Consider the following 19,874-nt stretch of genomic DNA (forward strand, 5'->3'; position numbering starts at 1 on the left):
TATGGGTAATTTTTTTCCTGAAAAACTTTTTTCCATTCTTTTTTTTTGGTTTGATTCAAAATAAAAACTATTTCGACTTAGCCTGATCTAGTTAATATCAAATAGAGTCAATTAAAACGAATGAAATGATGATGATAAACTTGCTACAAAGTGAATCATTATGTAACCAAAACCGAGAAAAAAAACTTTGAAAAAACCAAACCAATCAAATACAGGCATCGTTGATAATGATGTCTTTATCATCCGCATTCGCAAAAAAAAACAAATGTTGGTAACATTGATGATGACAAAAACCATGGAACCAAAAAACATCGTTGGATGCAAAACTTTTGCTTTTCTTTTCAAACTGGAGCCACGTGCAATCCATTTTCATCACCCATCACATACTGATCATCATCATAATACACCCAACCAACCAACCAACCAACACACACTGTGCAGTAGATATAGCCGCTTAGTAGTTCATGTTTGTCATCATCATCATCATTTTTATTCATATCATCAAACGACGACGACCTTCAATCCCAACAACAAAAAAAAACCAAACATGAATTACAAATGAATTTTCAGTGAAAAAAATTTCAATTTTTACAATTCAAATAACATAACATAACATTTGTATAACTAAAACGATTGAAATTAGCAAAATGAATTGAAGTGGATTCTTGAATTCTTCAGAAACCAATCAGAGAGAGAGAGAGAGAGAGAGAGAGAGAGAGAGAGAGAGAGAGAGAGAGAGAGAGAGAGAGAGAGAAGCAAGTAGAAAATTGTACCACGTGTATTATACGCGTGTTATGAGTGATGCTTGCCAACATCAATGATGTTTTTGCCATCAACATTTACATTCACTTGACCAAAATGATGAATCAAATCAGAAAACCGAAGGGAAAAAACCCGGGAAAAAGAAAAACCCCGGGTAAACCCGGGAATTTTTCGAGTTTTTAGTCAAAAATTCATTATTATAAATCCCGAAAATAAAAACGATGATAATGTCGCTCGATGATGATGACAATGATGACGCGTGTGCCAATTTTGAATGAATAACTCGTGTGGCCATTCAACAAAAAAAGAAAAAAAAATCTTATTTCATTTCCCTAATCATTGATTGAACTACAACAAACAACTAATTCAATGTGTTTTCAGGCCAGAGAATCAGAATCAGATGATGATGATGATGATGAGAAAATTCAATTTTCAGCAACAAAAAAAACCGATATCGTTGTGATAAGCAATCCAGCGAAAGAGAGAAAAAGCATTTTAATTAAAAGCATTAGCAAAAATCAACTACACTGCAGTCAGTCAGTGTTATTCTCATTCGATCGATTCGATTTGATGCATTTTTGGGTTCTACGAAGAGAGAGAGAGAGAGAGAGAGAGAGAGAGAGAGAGAGAGAGAGAGAGAGAGAGAGAGAGAGAGAGAGAGAGAGAATCACTTCCGTTTGCTTGTCCATCAAACAGCGAATAACATTGACATCCGATATGTGACATTGAAAAAAGGTTTTACCAGGTCATTTCTAAACAAACAAAATGGATATGTCAAAAAATAGCGAAAGTGAAAAATGTCAAAAACGAAAATGAAAAATGAATCAAGTGTACTTTTTTGATCGAAACGGAATCCTAACAGAAACAGAAAAAGAAACAAAAATTCAAAAGAAAACCCGATCTTTACCGACAAAGATAACAAATCGAACGAAAGAACGAAGAGAGATAATAAAGTTTCAATCAATTAAATCTTTCCAGAAAAACATTATCGTAGGGCAGGTAGAGGCAGGTGTCGTCACACACTGAAAATTTCAGAAAATTTTTCAAAATTACTAACTTCAAACACACAAAAAAAACCGAACCGAACCGAAACTAAACTCCAGTGACAAAATTTCTATCACTGTGCTCAAGACCAGTAGACCGAGTGAATCAAGTAGACCAAAAAAATGAAAAACCGAACCAAATTGATCATTGATCGATCATCATCATCATCGATAAAATAAAAACAGGTAAAAAAAACGACAGAGATAAATCATATTGAGAGAGGAAAATTATGTAGAGAGAGAGAGAGAGAGAGAGAGAGATCTGTAGCAAGCAGGTAATAATCTTACCTGGCCCAAATTTCTACCGCTTTTTCCATCAAACTACCTGATCAATTTTTTTTTCTTTCTTACCGCGAACTCATATGTCACCAACCTAAATTATCAAAGTAAAAAATGGAAAGAAAAAACTACTTACTTACTATTTGAAAAACTAAACGAAAACCTTGCCTATCAGAAAACTGAAATCTTTCTTTTGCATTTTTTTTTTTGCTGCTTTGTTCTCATCATCATCCAATCGGTTCTGGGGTCCAAACAGAAGCCCGAAAAGAAATTTTTCCCAGTTTTTTTCTTGAATAGAGCGAAACCAAAACCATTTCTATTGTTATTCAAAGAAAAATCTTATTCAAAAATCTAGGTTTCTCTCTCTCACATTCACTCACTCACTCAATCAAAATCTTTAAAGATTTATTTTTATTTTTTTTTATTCATTCATTTTAACTGTGTGTGACAGTTTCCCTAAACTTTTAGTTTTCATTTTTTGTGTGACAATGGTGACCTCGATGGTAATACACTAACCATCAACCTGATTTACCTGTGTTTCGTGGCTTACTTTTTTTTGTTTTGTTTTCTGGTCTGCACAAGATACCAAGCGACTATTTTCACCGACATTGTTTCCCATCATCATTTTTTTTTGTTGTTGTTGGAAAATTTCTTGATCTAGATTTGAAATGAATTTCAAAAAAATGATCCAGGATAACGATTTCTTAAATCTCACGACTTGGTTGCCAAACTTTGTTTTTTTTTTTTTGGTTGCCCGGTATCATCATCATTATCTATGGAAGGGGGAAAAAACCAGACCAGAAACAAACAAGCATACCAGAAGATGAAAAAAACCAAAACATCATATTTTTTTGAAATACTTTTTGGTTCTGTTTTTGAATTTTGTTGAAAAAAAATTTTGAAAATTCAAAAACAGGAAAAGACACACACACACAGTAGGCTATCTTCATTGATAACTTTCATTTCTCCTCTCACTTACCCCCTTCATTTCTCCCTCTCAAACACACCAACAAAAAAAAACCTCGAAGGAAAAAAAGTTTTTTAAAAACTGAATTTCACTGATCGACCAAAAAGAAACCTTGTGAATGTTTTCATCATTTCTTCTTCTAAATGTGCATGAAAAATCTCTATATATGGTCTATGTGTGTAGTGATGTAATGGTGATGACAACATTGAACATTGAACGACGAAAAACGAAAATCCAAAACACATTTCGGAAGTAATTCGAAATTGTATGTTTTCTTCTTCTTCTTCGTCGTCGTCGTCGTCGTCGTCAGATATGATATAGCAGTAAAATGGGTAGCTAGCATTACATTTTACCGAAAAAACAAAAACATATTATAGGATCAAAAATTGGCAAGAATGTTCATCGTCGTTGTCTTCTTCTTCTTCTTGTCGGTTGTCGTAGTCAAAATTCCCCGATGATATGGCGACAGATGATGATACGATGATGATGATGATGATGATGCTCCACCTTGTTCGCCATAAAATCATTCGATTGGAATTTTTATTTCCAGAATTTTTAAGAAACAAAACAAAAAATTCTTCGTCTTAGTATCGTCAATTCAGTTGATGATGATGAAGAAACGGGCCAAGAATTTTTTTCATCGTGGAATAATTGTGGTAGCAGCAGTAGCAGCAGCAGATAGATGGCTTCGTCATTTCAACTAAAAAAAACGAAAAAAAGAAAGAATTTTAGAAATGCATCATCAAAATGTTTTTGCAAAACAACAACAACAACATTTACATAGCATAGAATATTCTTTATTCAATTCTTGTTTGTTGGATGTTTGTCGAAAGATAAAGTGTGAAAATTTGAAATTCTGGTTCCTAGATTTTCTCACTTTCGTTTTTTTTGGCTGAAAAAAACAGTAAAAAAAGGAAAACACAAAGTTTAAGCTGAAAGAAACACAAGGCAAAAAAAAGCAGATTTTTTTTAGATTCAAAATTGAAACAAGAAACTATATCAGATCAACAACAAAGTAAGCAAGTAAGAAGTGAGTTTTTGCTCAAATTTGCTCACCGATTTTAAGCTTTTTTTTTAAAAAAAAGCTTTGATTTGAAATGACAAAACACACATATTGAATTGTAATTTGATCTAATTGTCTGCAAAAAAACGAAAAAGAATTAAGAAAGAAAAAATCAAAACAAAATTTTTGGAAAAAAAATCGAAGGATAAAAACAACAACACGGAATATTCTTTTCATCAAAACATTCGAATCGAATTGAAACAATCGATACAATCGATTGTTTTTTCGTTTTGTCTTAGATAAACATTCGAATGTTTAGAATTCGAATGCATTGAGAAGAATTCGATGAAGCTGACTTCCTTTTTTTCTTCCTAATCATTATTCTTGATTCTTGTAATGTTTTTTTTTGATTAATAATGATTGAATTTTAATGCTTGAACTTAATGATAATCATCATCCGTTTTCCGATATAATAATTGTCAAAAGACGAAATTTTTTGTCAATTATACAATTAGCCCCTGTGCAAATGATTGATGATTTATATTGTCAGAAAATATTTATTGATTTGGATTCGTTTCCTACATTAACGATGATAATGATAATGATTATGGCATAATAATTGCATTTTGGCACAAAAGAATTATTGTTATTCCAAAATAACAATGATGTTAATCGTTTAATTTGGTAATTTGGGGGGGGGAACAACAACAACAACAATGAAGAAAAAAATGGAAATAATCAGTCATCATCATCATCGTCACTTAAGGAAAATAATTTTCCAAAATAATTGTTCAAATGAATAAAACGGAAGAAGGAAATTTTCGGTTTTGTATTGTTTTTCTTCAATTTTCTTGGCTTCTTCTTTTTCATCCAATGTAATTGTCAAAATTTTGTCGAAAATTCATAAAGAATAGAAAAGAAATGACAAAAGATGATAATGAAATTTCAAAATTTCAAAAAAGAAAAAATTTCCGGAATATTTGAAAATGAATTTATTATTGGGAAACATTTATTCAAAACAATTAATTTTTTTTTGATAATAATGATGATGATGATCATTTCAATTTCAATTGAAATTCATAACAATGACAACCATAAATGATATACGGAAATGAATTTTTCAAGATCATGTTGTTTGGGTAATTTTGTTCGGGTTATTTTGAAATTTTGAAAATTTTCTTTTGTCGCAAAATTATGTTCCATTATCATTCGCGAACAAAGAGGATGTTTTGGATTTCATATTTTAAGGAAACACTTTTGCCATCTATTGGATTTTGCAATCATTAGATGATTTTCCAATTCAACATTGGTCGATCCATTTGAATGGAAATAGAAAAAAATTTTATACGCGTGGATCATCGAATGTTTGTTTTCGAAATTTCATTGGTGGTCAATTTTTGTGATAATTTTTTTTTCTTGAAAATATGGATCCATCATCATCATCAATAATGGATCGATCAACAAATATTGTTTCCAGATTTATTAGCCAAATTTATTTTGTTACATTATTTTATCTAAATTATTTTCTCCAATTATTAAGTTGGCCATTTCGACGTTATGATCAAGATTCCGTTGATCATCCATCAATACGACCATCAAAAGCAATTATCGATAGTTTAATGGGCAATTTTGAAAATGGACGTTTAATCAATGCCAATGAAAGTGTTGAACAAACATTTCAACGTTTAATCGAATCTCGGCAATATGAAACAGCAATGAAATTGGCAAAAAAATTTGATTTACAAATGGATTTATTATGGAAAAATATGTGGCTACAACAACAAAATGAAGAAAAATCCATTCAATTAATTGATGAATGTTTATCAAAAATTAATGATCAAAAATGGATTTTAAATCAATGTATCGAATGTATACCTGAACAATTACCTGTATTACGTCATTTACTCCAATTTGGTATCGAACGAATTCAAATGATCAATACTTCTTCTCAATCCACCATCAGTGATGATATTGATGATAATTTATTCATGGCTAAAATTGAAAAAACATTAAAATCATATCTAAATCGATTAGATTTATATGAAAAAATATTGAAATCAAAATTTAATAATGAAAATGATTATTGTGATCAATTTGATTGGAAATTCTTTGGAAAATTTCGTCAAAAAAATCCATTTCAATTAGCTGTTGAACATGCACATCAATCGGATATTGAAACACTGTCGGTATTATTTGCACAAGAATATCAAACGTTAGCTAGGAATTTTTTTGTTATCATATCAAATTTACCGGAAACATTATCACCATCCAGATATAAAGATTTGATTCGGCTGGCTATTTCAACATTGACGGATAAATTTTTTACCGTTTCAAACGATAAGAACGAAGAACAAGATGATTATGAAAAGAATTTCTTTGTAAATAACCCGAATTATTTAAAATTTAAAACAGAAAAATCTATTGACGATGAATTTCTCACCGGTTGGTTTGAATATCGTTCGGAAAATATACTCAATTTGACAATGTTGATTGATAATTCTTTGGAATTATTATCAATTGGTATTGATGATTATAATCTTCAGGCATTAAGAAATTTATACGCCGAATTGGATCTTTATTCATTGTTTGTTTATGATGGTTTTTCCACAACAGCAATGATTTCATTTGAAAAATTTCGTAAATTATCGATTGAAGAGAAAATGAATTTATTATTCAATGATAAAATGAATGATGGTATGATTTTAATACGAAATTTATTTGAAAAATTTTTTGAAAAAATCACTGAATATTCTCGTCATCATCGGCAAACACAATCATCATTGAATATAAGTCGAAAAGAATTACTTCGAAAATTTCTCATCAATCTAGTTCATAAAGATTTTGAACAATGTTTAAAAATTTTTGAAACCTATACGATTGTAAATCGTACACCGGATCAATTGAAACAATTGAAAATCCTAGATGATCCATGTGATCTTATTGAATTATCATTGGATTGTATTCGTTCATATTCGAAACCAGATGATTTAGATTTGGCATTCAAAATTATGGAATGTTTACCTGAACGTGATCAAGCATCGTTGTTGAATAAACAATTAAATCATGGTAAAAATCCAAATCAACAAAGCGAATGGCTAGAAAGATTTAATCGTATGAATGATGAAGCTGATGAAATGGCATATCATCTTTCAATGGTTGAATTTTTGTGTGAAAATTCAACAAGAATTTCTGTTAAAGAATTGATTCGAATTGCAAATGAAGATAAAGCTGATCAACAACAATTGAAATTTATTGAAAAAATTGTAAATAATTTTTGTAAACAACGTTGTTCAAGTAACAACAACAACATTAGTGATCATACAACAATATCAAATGAATGGAAACAATTTTTTGTTAATCTTAAAGATTTAACAAAAAAATATTTTCCATTGATTAATGATGAACAATTAATTGAACAAACTGTTCAATGTTTATTATGGTCAAATAATGAATATTTTATTCAATTAGCATTTAAACATATTGATCATGTGGAATCAAGAAATAATAATTCCAGTGGAAAAAAATTAAATATTGAAAAAGGACGATCCATCTTACGATTGGTTATTCAAGATTATATCCGCTATGCTGGACCAAAACCAGAAGATGAAATGCTAAAATATGCAAAAATGTGTCTGGATTTTCTACAAACACTCGATCCAAATGATTCGGATACCATTAATCATTTGAATTTTTTGGAAGCAATACAATTATTGAATAAAGAATTTCCAAATAAATTATGGTTACCAATTAGGATTCATAATATCAATAGACAACAAGAATTATTGGATGCAATTCTATCATCCAGTAATGATGCACATAAAAAAATTGATGAAATTTTAAAAATTATTTCACTTTTAAATCTTTTTAAATCAGCGGATGATAATTCGAATGATAATAATACAGATGATGACGATGAACAAGAAGCTCGGTTATTGAATAAAATTGGTGAAAAAGCAATTGAAAATTTAGATTATAAAACAGCAAATGATTTAGCAATAAATATTATGGATCGTAATCTTCAATCAGGTTGGCCATTATGTTATCAAATTTGTTGTTTAATTATGAAACGAAATGATGAAGATTCGGAATTTGGATCATCAATAACAATTGATCAACAGCTACGATTATTATCATTTGTATTGGCAAATTGTCCAGATAATAATATCCAGATTCATTATGATTTATTAAATCAATTAAAACATTTAAAACAATTACATTTAAATCATCTGGTTGAACCGAAAATTTATATAAATTTTTATGGCCAACCAACAACAAATCAAACAACAATAAAAATGAAATGAATTTTTTCAACGTTTCTTGAAATAACAGCTAATATCTTTGATACCAGTTTTATCCATTTTGATCAACTTTTTCTGTGTTGATGTTAATTTTGGTTTCTAAAATTCAGAAAATGGAAAATTTATTTATTTTTTATAAGAAAAAACTTTTTTTACAAAAAAAAAAAACATTGCAATTTTTTTACCTTGTTTTTATCATTAACTTGATGTTTCTTTTCTTGAAATTTTTTTGCCGGTGATGATGATAGTGAATCAAGTTTTCGCTTTTTTTATGAAAGAAAAAATAAAAATAAAAATTGTTTTTAAAAAAATTTCACTTAAACAAACCTTATGATGATTGTCCTTGATAATTTCTTCTTTGCCTTGTTGTTGATTGTGGATGTTATCATCATCAATATCGGGGATTCTTTTGTAAATAAGAAAAAAAATTGATTTTAAATTGAATTTTTTTTTTGAATAAATTTTCTTTTTTTTAAAAAAAACATTACCCAAATATTGTACGTAATTCTTTGACATAATCATCAGCAATATAATCGGAAATAATCTGCAAGGCCATCAAATTATATTGAGCTTAATGAAATGAGAGGAAAAAAAACAAAAATTAAAATTTCGAAGATAACAACATTATTATCATCGTCAGGATAAAAAAAACAAGTTTCGAAAAACAAAAATCATCAGATTTTTGTTTTCTCCCATAATCAAAAAGCAAAGCAAAGTCATTTCGTTTTCCACTCCGAACATTGAATTTGAATCCGAAAAACAAGTGAAAAAAGATTCAAAATATGGATAAAATACTTGAATGTCTCCGGTATGGGATACCGATTGATCCATTACCCGATTATAATGGTAAACGTAATGATCAGATTATAAATGCACCAAATCGTTTACATGATCTTAATGATAATGAACAACAAAAACAATTAGCATTGAATAATGCATTAAGATATTTTCCGAAACATTTACATTCAATTCTTCGAGATGAATTCCGACAAGAATTAGATAATTATGGTCATATTTATATGTATCGTTTTGTACCCGAATTCCCACTGAAAGCATATCCAATTCAATATTATCCGGTAAAATGTCAAGATGCAGCAGCAATTATGCTGATGATTATGAATAATTTGGATAAAGATGTTGCACAATTTCCACATGAATTAGTTTGTTATGGTGGAAATGGACAGGTTTTTTCCAATTGGTAAGTGATTCGATTTGTTCTATATCCTTTGTTTTCACTTTTACTTTTGACACAAAATTTTCAAAAGGGCACAATTTTGGCTAACAATGAAATATCTGAGCGAAATGGAATCAAATCAAACTTTGGTACTGAGTTCTGGACATCCATTAGGTTTATTTCCAAGTTTACCAACAAGTTCACGTTTAATTATTTCAAATGGAAATATGGTTGCAAATTATTCAAGTAAAGAATTATATAATCATTATTTTGCACTTGGTGTTACAATGTATGGTCAAATGACTGCTGGTAGTTTTTGTTATATTGGACCACAAGGTATTGTTCATGGTACAACAATAACAATTTTAAATGCAGCAAGAAAATATTTAAAAATGGATAATCTTTTTGGAAAAGTTTTCGTTTCATCTGGATTGGGTGGAATGAGTGGTGCACAACCAAAAGCAGCTTTAATTGCAGGTTGTATAAGTGTTATTGCAGAAATTTCTTTGGAAGCATTAATGAAGCGTAAACAACAAGGATGGCTAATGGAAGTTGAATCAGATTTGGATAAATTAATCAAACGAATTGAAAAAGCAAGACAATCAAAAGAAATTGTTAGTATTGGTTATCATGGAAATGTTGTTGATTTATGGGAAAAATTTGTTGATTATCATCGAAAAACTGGAAAATTATTAGTAGAATTGGGTTCGGATCAAACATCATGTCATTGTCCATATACAGGTGGTTATTATCCAGTTGGCTTAAGTTATGATCAGGCTAATAAAATGATTGCAAATGACCCGGAACAATTTAAAGATTTATGTCAAAAAAGTCTTCGAAGACAAATATCTGCTATAAATTATCTAGCCGAAATGGGAATGTATTTTTGGGATTATGGTAATGCATTTTTATTGGAAGCATATCGTTCTGGTGCCGATCTGAATCCAATGAAAACATCATATGGAATAAGATTTAAATATCCATCATATGTACAGGATATTATGGGTGATGTATTTTCACTTGGTTTTGGACCATTTCGATGGATTTGTACATCAGGTGATCCGAAAGATCTACGAATGACCGATCAACTGGCATTGAATATAATGACAAAATTATCAGAAGATCCAAACCTGGATCAAGAATCACGAAGACATTATGAAGATAATATTAAATGGATTAAGAATGCTGAACAACACCAATTGGTTGTTGGTTCACAAGCTAGAATTCTATATTCAAATCATGATGGTCGTGTTGCAATTGCAAAAGCATTTAATCAAGCAATTCGTGAGGGAAAAATCCAAAAGCCTATTGTTATTTCACGTGATCATCATGATGTTAGTGGTGCTGATAGTCCATATCGTGAAACATCAAATATTTATGATGGATCATCATATACAGCTGATATGTCAATATTAACCGCTTTGGGTAATGTAACACGTGGTACAACATGGGTTGCATTACATAATGGTGGTGGTGTTGGTTTTGGTGAAGCTGAAAATTGTGGTTTTGGTTTAGTATTGGATGGCCGACAGGAAACTGAAGAAAAAGCAGCGAATATTCTATTCTGGGATGTTTGTAATGGTATTGCACGACGTAGTTGGAGTGGAAATTCAAATGCATTGAAAACAATCGAAAAAATACAGGAAAAAAATTCAAAAATTCAAGTAACAAAAAATTACTTACAATAATCCTGATCACCACCATTGTTGGTCGAAGTTGTTGTTGACGGTGTACTTGTAGCCTGATAATTGTTGATTGTAAAACCACCATTATGATTCGGATGAAAACCATTACCGGATAATGATTTTTTAATTTGTTCAAATTTTAAACATAACCATTTTAAAGTTTTTTCTCTATTAAATCGTATGAAAAGTTCGGATTCGAATGCTTGATTTTTGAGCAAAAAAAAAAATCATTTTTTTTTGTGAACATTTTATCGGGTGAAGAAATTAACTTACCTTTTACATCGGCAATACATTTCAATAATTTTTCATTAAATATTTTATTCAATAAATCAATTGTAAACGAATCAAAATTATTATCATTATTTTCGGCTATAATATCTATTAATGAACAATAATTGTTTGGTTGTTTCTTCTGGAATTACGAATTTCAATTAATAAATTGTCAAAAAGTTGAAAAAACAATGAAAATCATACCTTCGATTCGATTATCGGAATCATTAAAAACAATGGATCCATCGGTGTTAGAATATAAACATTCCCATCTATAGATTTTGAGGATTTTTTTCAGTTTTTTTTGAAAATTTCGAATCAATCAATGATTACCTTGAATTAGACGATCATTCCAAAACCATGAATGAAATGAATTTTTTCGCATATTAAGTTCATAAATTTTCTTCTCATCATCACGATAAAAATAATCACAGTCCAATCGATTTTTTGGATGTTTTAATCTGATTCGATTAAATTCGTTTGTTGATGAATTGGGTAAAATGAAAATTTTTGACATTTTTCACTTTTTTTTTCCAAGATTTGGATTTGTAAACAAAACAAAAAAAAATCTGCGCTAAAAATTCCACCCGGTATATCGAAGCTGTTCATAAACAACGTTTTCGAATGTTATATCGGTTTCATGAATGGTCCAGCAAAAAAAATTCCATGACAAATACATGTGTTCCATTCATTCATTCATTCTTCGTAATTGTAACGTTTTTTCATTGAAAAAAAATGTTGTAATAATTTTCTGCTTGATTTCATTTCATTTTATCTTGTTTTTTTTTTTTGAGTGAAAAAAGTATTTTTCCCAACAACAGTTATCAATACAATACTCTCAACTGATTGACTAATTTGGAGTAAAAACCGAATCAAAACATTTGGAAAAAATGTTAGAATCAAACGAATCATTGACGCAATATCTGAATCAATGGGCACAGGATGATTCAATTACCAATGTTATCGAACAATTAACAAAGTAAAATTTGATTTTTTCTAAAAAAAAGTATTTCAAACTGAATTAATCATTTTTTCTCCCGATTAGAATATCCGAATTATTGGAAAAAGAAACGGAAATTTATCTGAAAATGGATCCCGATCCATTGGATGATCGTCATCCAAGTCGAACAAAACCGGCATGTAGTCTAGGACCATTGTTAAAATCTCTATTCAAAAATGATGCTTTTATGGATAAAGTATGATGAAATTTTTAATTTTCTTAGAAATTTTTTTCAATTTATTATTTTCGTTTATTCTTAAAGCTTGTTACCTCGTATCTGTTGAATCGTGATAATCGTGAATTACAAATTGTTGCTTGCCGTTTAACAATCGATATTCTGCCCGGTTTGGAAGCATCGGTCGTTTTCAATTTAGAATCTGTATGTGTAATCTGTCAGACAAAATTCATTGACTTTCTAAAATTTCTCTTTTTTTTATTTCACAAGACTGGATTGATTGATCGACTTTTCATTTGGGCACGTGATGAAGATGAACCATTACAATCATATGCTACAGGTTTATTGGCTACAGCTATGGATTTATCCGAAATAGCAGCACATTTTAAATCACAAAATGCTGAATTAATACCGATAATGTTAAAAAAACTTAAAACATTAATGGAAGAACGTAGAAAACAAACAAATGAAAGTTTTCAACAAACAAATCAAGATTTTCATCTTTTATCACCAAATCATAATTTAATTAATCATAATCATTTAGAACCGGCAACAAAAAGACGACGGATATCAAGTCCACTGAATGATTGTTCAAATAGTAGTTGGGCTGAATTGGAATCCTATGTAATTGGTTCATCAAAAGTTTATCCATTAACCAATGAAATAAGTCAACGTTTTATTTATCAATATCTTTCATCAATTGGTAGTTATCAAGAATTTTTAAGCAATGTTTATGAATATAATGTATTGGCAATGATATTGGAAAATATTGATTTGAATCAAAATCCCGATGTACGATTGGCATTCGAATCATTAAGATATTTATCATCATTAATTTGTCATAAAAAATTTGCCCTGGAATTTGGTAACAATGATGGTATTCAACGATTATTAAAAGTTTATAAACAATCATTAGCTGCTTGTGGTGTTTCACTTTGTCTTTCTAATATTGCCTATCATGAAGATGTTATGGAAAAGGTAAATTGTTATTTTTGATTTGAATTGAATTCTTATTTTCAATTTTTTTTCTAAAAATTTTTGCTATAGATTTGTTCACTGCCATATGAAATTCGTTATGAATTAGTTTCCTATGCCCTTTATCTAATTGAACGTTCACATGATTCAAGTCGTACGAATGCTATGATTTTTCTCAGTTTAGCATTTTCCTATCAAGAAATTGTTGAACTATTTGATAAACAAGATGGTTTAAGAAAAATTATTAATGAAGTATGTGTTAATTATATATTCATAGAAAGGGTTTTTAATTTAATTTAATTTTTTCTCAGATTTCAATGATTGATCTATTTTCAAAAGATATTATCTATTCGGATGAAGAAATTTTCACCAAACGTCAATATGCAAAACATATTTGTTTTGCAATGAAACGTTATTTTGAAACACATCTAATATTGAAAGCACAATCATTAATGCAAATATGTTTGAAAAATTCTTCCAATAGCAACAGCAGCAGCAACAACATTAATAATGAATATTATCAAAATTATTCACGTTTGATTAATATACAATTTCCATCGAAAAAACCAATCAATTATGATTATGATTTAATAATGGAATATGTTGATGCAATGTTATCATTTATGCCATTACGTTTACAATGGGAACCAGTTGAAAAATTAATCAAATATGGTGGTGCCAAATTATTAATGCAATATATTAGTATGTCATATGATTGGAATTTCACCGGAAAGTAAGTTGATTTTGTTTTTTTTTTTTTTTTTTTTTTTGAAAATTCTTTTTAAACATTGATTTTCTCCCTTAAAAAATCAGATCTGATGCTGTCCGTAGTGCATTAGATATTCTAGTTATTTGTACAGTGATGCCAAAATTTCAATTAATCCTTACCGAATCGATACCATTCGATGATGGACATCCTGTTGTTAGTATGCGTATAATTTTATCTGCTGCATCCGGTGAATTAATCAATGATCCTGATTGTCAACGTTCAGCATTGAATATTATTGTCAATTGTGTTTGTGGCCCAATAAATCGTTTGATGATAAATAATTCGATCAATACGGCAACAACAAAAACATCATCATCATCATTAGGTAGTGCAAGTAAGAAAAAATTGATCCGTTATGGTGAAGATATCCTAAATAAACTATGGAATTGTGTTCGTTTTAATAATGGTATTATGTTATTGATTAATTTATTGGTAACAAAAACACCGATTACCGATGCTGATTCAATACGAAAATTAAGTTGTAAAGCATTATGTGGATTAGCTCGTAGTGAAAATGTACGACAAGTTATATGTAAATTACCATTGTTTACTGATGGACAGATTCAAGGTATGTGTTTTTTTGATTTTTCTTGAAATTTAAATCTTTTGATAACAATCTTTTTATTTTTGTTAGCATTAATGAAAGAACCAATTTTACAGGATAAACGAGCTGAACATTTAAAATTTTGTAAATATTGTATTGAATTGATTGAAAGAATTACTGGTACACCGGTTACCGATACAATGGAAACATCATTAGGAAATTTAAACAAAGCTGAAGTGATTACACAAACGAAAATTGTTTACAATGAAAAAGAATTATTGAAATTGATACATAATCATTTGATTGCAAAAGGTTTACGTAAAACAGCACAAATATTATCAGATGAAGCTGATTTATCCGATACAACAACAAATAATCAGATAAAAAATCAATTGAAATTTTCAACACCACCAAAAACATTTACACCAAGAGTGGTAAGTTGAAGTTTTGGAGAGAAAAAAATGAATTTACTGATGATAATTATTTTTCTCTTGCAATCCACTTATAGTCAAGGCAAATATCAGCAGTAGCATCTGCAACATCAAATTCATCACAAAATTCTATAAGTAAAATATCTTCCGATGATATAGTCGAAACATCAACCAATACCGGTATACCGATTCGAATTAATCGTACAAATAGAAATAGATTGAATACCAGTATCAATAGTAATAATCAAATTCGTCGAAATTCTTTAAATACACCGATTAAAAAAGAAAAATTATCAATTCAATCACAACAACCGCAACAACAACAACAATCATCATCAAATACAACAATATCATTAGATTCGATTGTTATTGAATATCTACGTAAACAACATGCATTATGTAAAAATCCAGTGTTAACATGTCCACCGTTTGATTTGTTTAAACCACATCGTTGTCCTGAACCACGTGAACGTAATGTTGCACCATTCAATATTGCTGCACGTATGATACGTCGTGAATATTATCCACCAAATGGTGGATGTTATGGTTCGAAAATGAATCGTAAATATATTTATAGCCGTTTTCGTTCTTGTCGTTATATTCGTTGTATTGAACCGACCGTATTTTTAGATTGTGCTTTTGCTGTAAGTTTTTTTTGTTTTGTTTTACCCCTTTTTTCAGAAATTTTAAAAATTGATTTTATCCATTTCAGCATAATACTGATCTAATTTATGCCGGTAATGAAAATGGTGAATTACATGTATTCAATTCGAATGGTACTATTGAAAATACCTATGTTTGTTATGATACTCCTATATCTTATGTTGAACCTTCAAGGGTAAGGATTTTTTTTTCTGATTGATGATTTCGGTGATAATTTTTGTTTTCCAACTTTTTTTTTTTTTTGATAATCCAGGATAGTCGATTAATATTGACCACAACTATTTGGGATCAACAAAGTGCTATACTATGGTCAATTAATGATAATAATTTTGAAGAAAAGTAATTTTTTTTTTTAATCTTAATCTTGTTTTGATGATATGAATTGTTTTTTTTATACAGAATGTCATTTCCAAATGATGCTCATGTAGAATTTGGTAAATCAACACAGGATAAAGTTTTAGGCACACATGATTATGCAGCTCATGTAAGCTTTCAGTTCATTTTTTGGTTTTCTCAAAAAAAATTAATTTCGTTTTTTTTTCCAAAATTCCAATAGTTATATGATTTAAATAGTTCACAATTAATACGAACATTTGAAGATGATAATTTTTCAAATAAATATAATCGTAATATTGCTACATTTCATCCGGATGATTATCTTATACTAAATGATGGTGTTCTTTGGGATGTTCGTAAAGATTCACCCGTACATAAATTTGATAAATTTAATGAAACAATTAATGGTGTATTTCATCCAAGTGGACAGGAAATTATATCCAGTTCGGAGATTGTAAGTTTTTTTTTGTTTTTGATTGTTCTTTTTTTTGGATAAAATTATGATTTTCGTTTTTCTTTAGTGGGATATAAAAACATTCAAATTGCTCAAAACAGTTACGGCATTATCGGATAGTCATGTAAAATTTAGTAAACGTGGTGATGTTATATTCGCTTTATATGATGATGATGAAAATGAACATTTTCATGATAAAACACATCAATCATCATTTCGTACATTTGATGGTTATGATTATTCACCAATAGCAACAATCGATGTTAAACGTTCAATCAATTCATTAGCAATTGATTCAAATGATCGTTTAATAGCATTGATTGAAAATGAAACAAATTTTTCTGATAGTGTTATACGATTATATGAAATTGGATTGAAACGTGAAGAAGATGATGAAGAAAGAACTGATGATGAAGATGAAGATGATGATGCTTCCGATGGTGATACTTATACTGATAATGGTAGTGATGATGACGATGATGACGACGATGATGATGGTGGAATGGATGATGAAGAAGATTCATTTGGTGATTCGGATGATACTTCATTTCATTCAAGAAGTTTTCTTGATAGTCGAGATTCAAGCGATTATAGTGATGATTTTAATGATACCAGTAATGATGATGATGATGAAGATGAAGATGGTGTATTCTATCAACTTTCAATGTGATTAATTTGTTCATTTTTTTATTATTAAAAAAAACTTTAATTCAAAATCAAATAAAAATTAAAATTTAATTATGCACTGTTTTTTTCTTTTTTTCTCCCAAAAATTATCATTATCTATCCGGAATGATAATCAAAAATTTAAAATTTAAAAAAAATGATAAAAATATTTACAACAAATTCAATAATTAATGTAGTAATGTGGGTGGTATGGGTGGATATGATAAAGTTGACAAAAGAAAACCATTGATTCCATGCAAATTCAAATTCAATTGCCAAAATTATCTTTTTTATATCGTTCTTTAATATCTTTTATACAGGTTGGACAAAACCAGCTACCATCCGGTGGTACTTTAATACCCACACAATCATAATGAAACCATTGATATGGACACTGTAATTAGAAAAAAAGTGAAGGAATTATAATCATATCATCAAGAAATATAAATATTTTTCAATTACCTCTTTGTTTTCACAGAAAATCATTTCACCATATGAAACAGAATTACAATAACAATAACGTGGTTCATTCATATTATAATCATTATTAGCTGCATCGGATGAACCAGGGTCTGAACTATTATTATTTGTTGAATCAAGATTAAATTGATTATTACTAGTACGATTTCGTTTAATACGTGAACGTTTTGGTTCACCCGATTGATCACCACCAATACGTTCATCATCCGAACGATTCGTATTAAATTGATAAAAATTTGATAAACCAGAATTTGAATTGATAGCTTCATAACTTGCTTTTAAACTTGCCGTTTTTCTACCAACAGTATTTGATTGTGATGTTTGTACGATAGCTTGTGATGCAATTGCTGCTATTGCATTTGAACCGGATAAATTCATTTTTGTATTTAAATTATTATTATTATAATTTGATATGGTTTTATCCGATGTTTTTGCATTCCAATTTGAAAGATTTAAATTATTATTATCAAATGATGATTGTGTTGATGACATGTTTGCCATTGAATTTCTCAACTGTTTCGATACATTATAACCATTCAATGTACGTTGATCATTTAAATTTTTATCATTATTACTATTATATTTGCCACTTCCTGCATTCGATACTAATGATGAATGTTTACGTTTTTCACCTCTTCCCGAATTGGTTGATGTTACCATATCGGATTCAGAGATACCTGTTTGTGAAACATAACATTGAATTTTTATTTTAATCAAAAAGGAAACAAAACAAAAAAACCATACGTTTTTCCAATCGTTCAGTAATACCGGCATTATCGGCTTCTAATTCTAATTTAAATTTTTGTAATTCAACTTCTAATCGACGATAATATTTATCAATCAATTCACTTAGTTGAATTGATATGGATACTTTTTCCAATGAATATTCGATGATCTTTTCAAAATCCTTGAATTTTTTTTTGATTGGAAAAAAATAATCATCAAAAAAAAAGTCTATGAATTTCAAAATACACACCTGTTTCAAACGTAAATATTCTTGTTCAATAATTTCTTCGGGTAGATCAGCTGTACGTGGATTAAAAAAATGTCGTTGATTTTCTTCATGTTTATCTTTTTCATCTGCCGAAATTTTTCATTTTTAAAAATTGACGTTAATGGTTAATTAATTGAACTTACTGTTGACTAGAAGATCCAATTCTCTCATTTCAGTAAATCTATCACGTAATTCTTGTGGTAGATTTTCAATAACTAATTTTTGAATTAAAAATTTTTTTAAACTAATTTATAATTTTTCAAAATCAATTTTTAAAAAACATACTTTCAAGATAATCTTCAAGATAAAGCATCTTTTATTTTTATTTTTTCTAATTAAATGGATAAAAATATGATTAGTAACAAATGATGATAATAGAGGGCGGTTTTCGTAACGTCACTCAACAATAACATTGAGCCAAATGACAATGAAAAACAACAAAAACAATGAATTCCGATGAGCAGAATTTTTTACGGTCAAATTTCGAATGAAAAAAAACAAATTTTTCTCAAGAATTTTATTTACGCAAAATAATTAATTTAAATGATTTTAAAATTTTGTTTGAAATAAAAATCAAATTAAAAAATGTTTTGTTTTGTTCAACAAAACAAAACAAAAAAAGAGAGGAAAAAGATCCCAACCAACAAAAAAAATTACAGCATGCTGTCAATGGTGATGAGCGACGACAAGCAAAATGTTACGAACGAGCAAACAAACGAACGTGTATAATGCCACTCCGTTTTGAGAATCGTGTATGGTCACAATTCTTCCAGAAAAAAAAATTGAAATGAAAATTACGTTCAATGGTAGAAGCATAGAATATTGTTGATGATAGTGGTATTTGAAATAGTTAGGACAACTTAGATATGGGAATAATACGCGCGCGTTTTTTTTTGTGGCCACATC

At 29.1% G+C, this 19,874-nt stretch overlaps 5 protein-coding genes and 1 long non-coding RNA gene across 6 annotated transcripts; 3 read left to right on the forward strand and 3 right to left on the reverse strand.

Moving 5' to 3' along the window:
* Positions 1–1,562: 1,562 nt before the first annotated feature.
* LOC142645066 (uncharacterized) lies at positions 1,563–4,203 on the reverse strand. The gene is made up of 3 exons (XR_012846241.1): positions 4,108–4,203; positions 3,832–3,983; positions 1,563–3,751 (listed from the first exon to the last, which is right to left on the reverse strand). It is a non-coding gene; the product is annotated as an uncharacterized LOC142645066 (long non-coding RNA).
* Positions 4,204–5,395: 1,192 nt separating this feature from the next.
* LOC113792636 (NBAS subunit of NRZ tethering complex-like) lies at positions 5,396–8,355 on the forward strand. The gene has a single exon (XM_027342545.2). It carries the CDS (start codon positions 5,479–5,481, stop codon positions 8,353–8,355), a length of 2,877 nt encoding a protein of 958 aa, XP_027198346.2. The 5' UTR covers positions 5,396–5,478.
* Positions 8,188–12,032, reverse strand: LOC142645114 (ribonuclease H2 subunit B). The gene is made up of 8 exons (XM_075820498.1): positions 11,815–12,032; positions 11,686–11,753; positions 11,485–11,623; positions 11,210–11,413; positions 8,841–8,922; positions 8,680–8,758; positions 8,538–8,615; positions 8,188–8,451 (listed from the first exon to the last, which is right to left on the reverse strand). Exons 1-8 carry the CDS (start codon positions 11,996–11,998, stop codon positions 8,362–8,364), a joined length of 924 nt encoding a protein of 307 aa, XP_075676613.1. The 5' UTR covers positions 11,999–12,032; the 3' UTR covers positions 8,188–8,361.
* On the forward strand, positions 9,036–11,411 carry LOC113792643 (urocanate hydratase-like). Its single transcript, XM_027342551.2, has 2 exons — positions 9,036–9,550; positions 9,618–11,411. The coding sequence occupies exons 1-2, from the start codon at positions 9,135–9,137 to the stop codon at positions 11,212–11,214; spliced, it is 2,013 nt and encodes a 670-aa protein (XP_027198352.2). The 5' UTR covers positions 9,036–9,134; the 3' UTR covers positions 11,215–11,411.
* A 130-nt stretch (positions 12,033–12,162) lies between the features above and the next one.
* mahj (LisH and WD40 domain-containing protein mahjong) lies at positions 12,163–17,566 on the forward strand. Its single transcript, XM_027342548.2, has 14 exons — positions 12,163–12,460; positions 12,527–12,677; positions 12,744–12,860; positions 12,927–13,634; positions 13,704–13,883; positions 13,943–14,364; positions 14,445–14,968; positions 15,035–15,378; positions 15,453–16,019; positions 16,088–16,213; positions 16,292–16,377; positions 16,438–16,522; positions 16,595–16,828; positions 16,896–17,566. Exons 1-14 carry the CDS (start codon positions 12,372–12,374, stop codon positions 17,496–17,498), a joined length of 4,236 nt encoding a protein of 1,411 aa, XP_027198349.2. The 5' UTR covers positions 12,163–12,371; the 3' UTR covers positions 17,499–17,566.
* Positions 17,545–19,656, reverse strand: LOC113792646 (inhibitor of growth protein 3-like). Its single transcript, XM_027342555.2, has 6 exons — positions 19,254–19,656; positions 19,112–19,183; positions 18,951–19,054; positions 18,719–18,881; positions 17,957–18,651; positions 17,545–17,888 (listed from the first exon to the last, which is right to left on the reverse strand). Exons 1-6 carry the CDS (start codon positions 19,279–19,281, stop codon positions 17,763–17,765), a joined length of 1,188 nt encoding a protein of 395 aa, XP_027198356.2. The 5' UTR covers positions 19,282–19,656; the 3' UTR covers positions 17,545–17,762.
* Positions 19,657–19,874: the final 218 nt, after the last annotated feature.

The sequence above is a fragment of the Dermatophagoides pteronyssinus genome, unplaced genomic scaffold (genome assembly GCF_027571235.1).
Source record: "Dermatophagoides pteronyssinus isolate colony J.1.1.1.1 unplaced genomic scaffold, Derpt_VIB-CSIC_2022.12 sq0006, whole genome shotgun sequence".
NCBI lineage: Eukaryota > Metazoa > Arthropoda > Arachnida > Sarcoptiformes > Pyroglyphidae > Dermatophagoides > Dermatophagoides pteronyssinus.

Coding starts and splice junctions, on each gene's coding strand:
- mahj (XM_027342548.2), top strand. CDS start 12,372: ATGTTAGAATCAAACGAATCATTGACGCAATATCTGAATCAATGGGCA. Junction 12,678..12,743: donor ATGATGCTTTTATGGATAAA/GTATGATGAAAT, acceptor TTATTCTTAAAG/CTTGTTACCTCGTATCTGTT. Junction 12,861..12,926: donor TCGTTTTCAATTTAGAATCT/GTATGTGTAATC, acceptor TTATTTCACAAG/ACTGGATTGATTGATCGACT.
- LOC142645114 (XM_075820498.1), bottom strand. CDS start 11,998: ATGTCAAAAATTTTCATTTTACCCAATTCATCAACAAACGAATTTAAT. Junction 8,923..11,209: donor TGGTGGTGATCAGGATTATT/GTAAGTAATTTT, acceptor CATTTCATTAAG/CTCAATATAATTTGATGGCC. Junction 8,616..8,679: donor TCAAGGACAATCATCATAAG/GTTTGTTTAAGT, acceptor TCATAAAAAAAG/CGAAAACTTGATTCACTATC.
- LOC113792646 (XM_027342555.2), bottom strand. CDS start 19,281: ATGCTTTATCTTGAAGATTATCTTGAAA. Junction 19,184..19,253: donor TCTTGAAGATTATCTTGAAA/GTATGTTTTTTA, acceptor TTCAAAAATTAG/TTATTGAAAATCTACCACAA. Junction 18,652..18,718: donor TACTGAACGATTGGAAAAAC/GTATGGTTTTTT, acceptor TTTCACAAACAG/GTATCTCTGAATCCGATATG.
- LOC113792643 (XM_027342551.2), top strand. CDS start 9,135: ATGGATAAAATACTTGAATGTCTCCGGTATGGGATACCGATTGATCCA. Junction 9,551..9,617: donor GGACAGGTTTTTTCCAATTG/GTAAGTGATTCG, acceptor AATTTTCAAAAG/GGCACAATTTTGGCTAACAA.
- LOC113792636 (XM_027342545.2), top strand. CDS start 5,479: ATGGATCCATCATCATCATCAATAATGGATCGATCAACAAATATTGTT.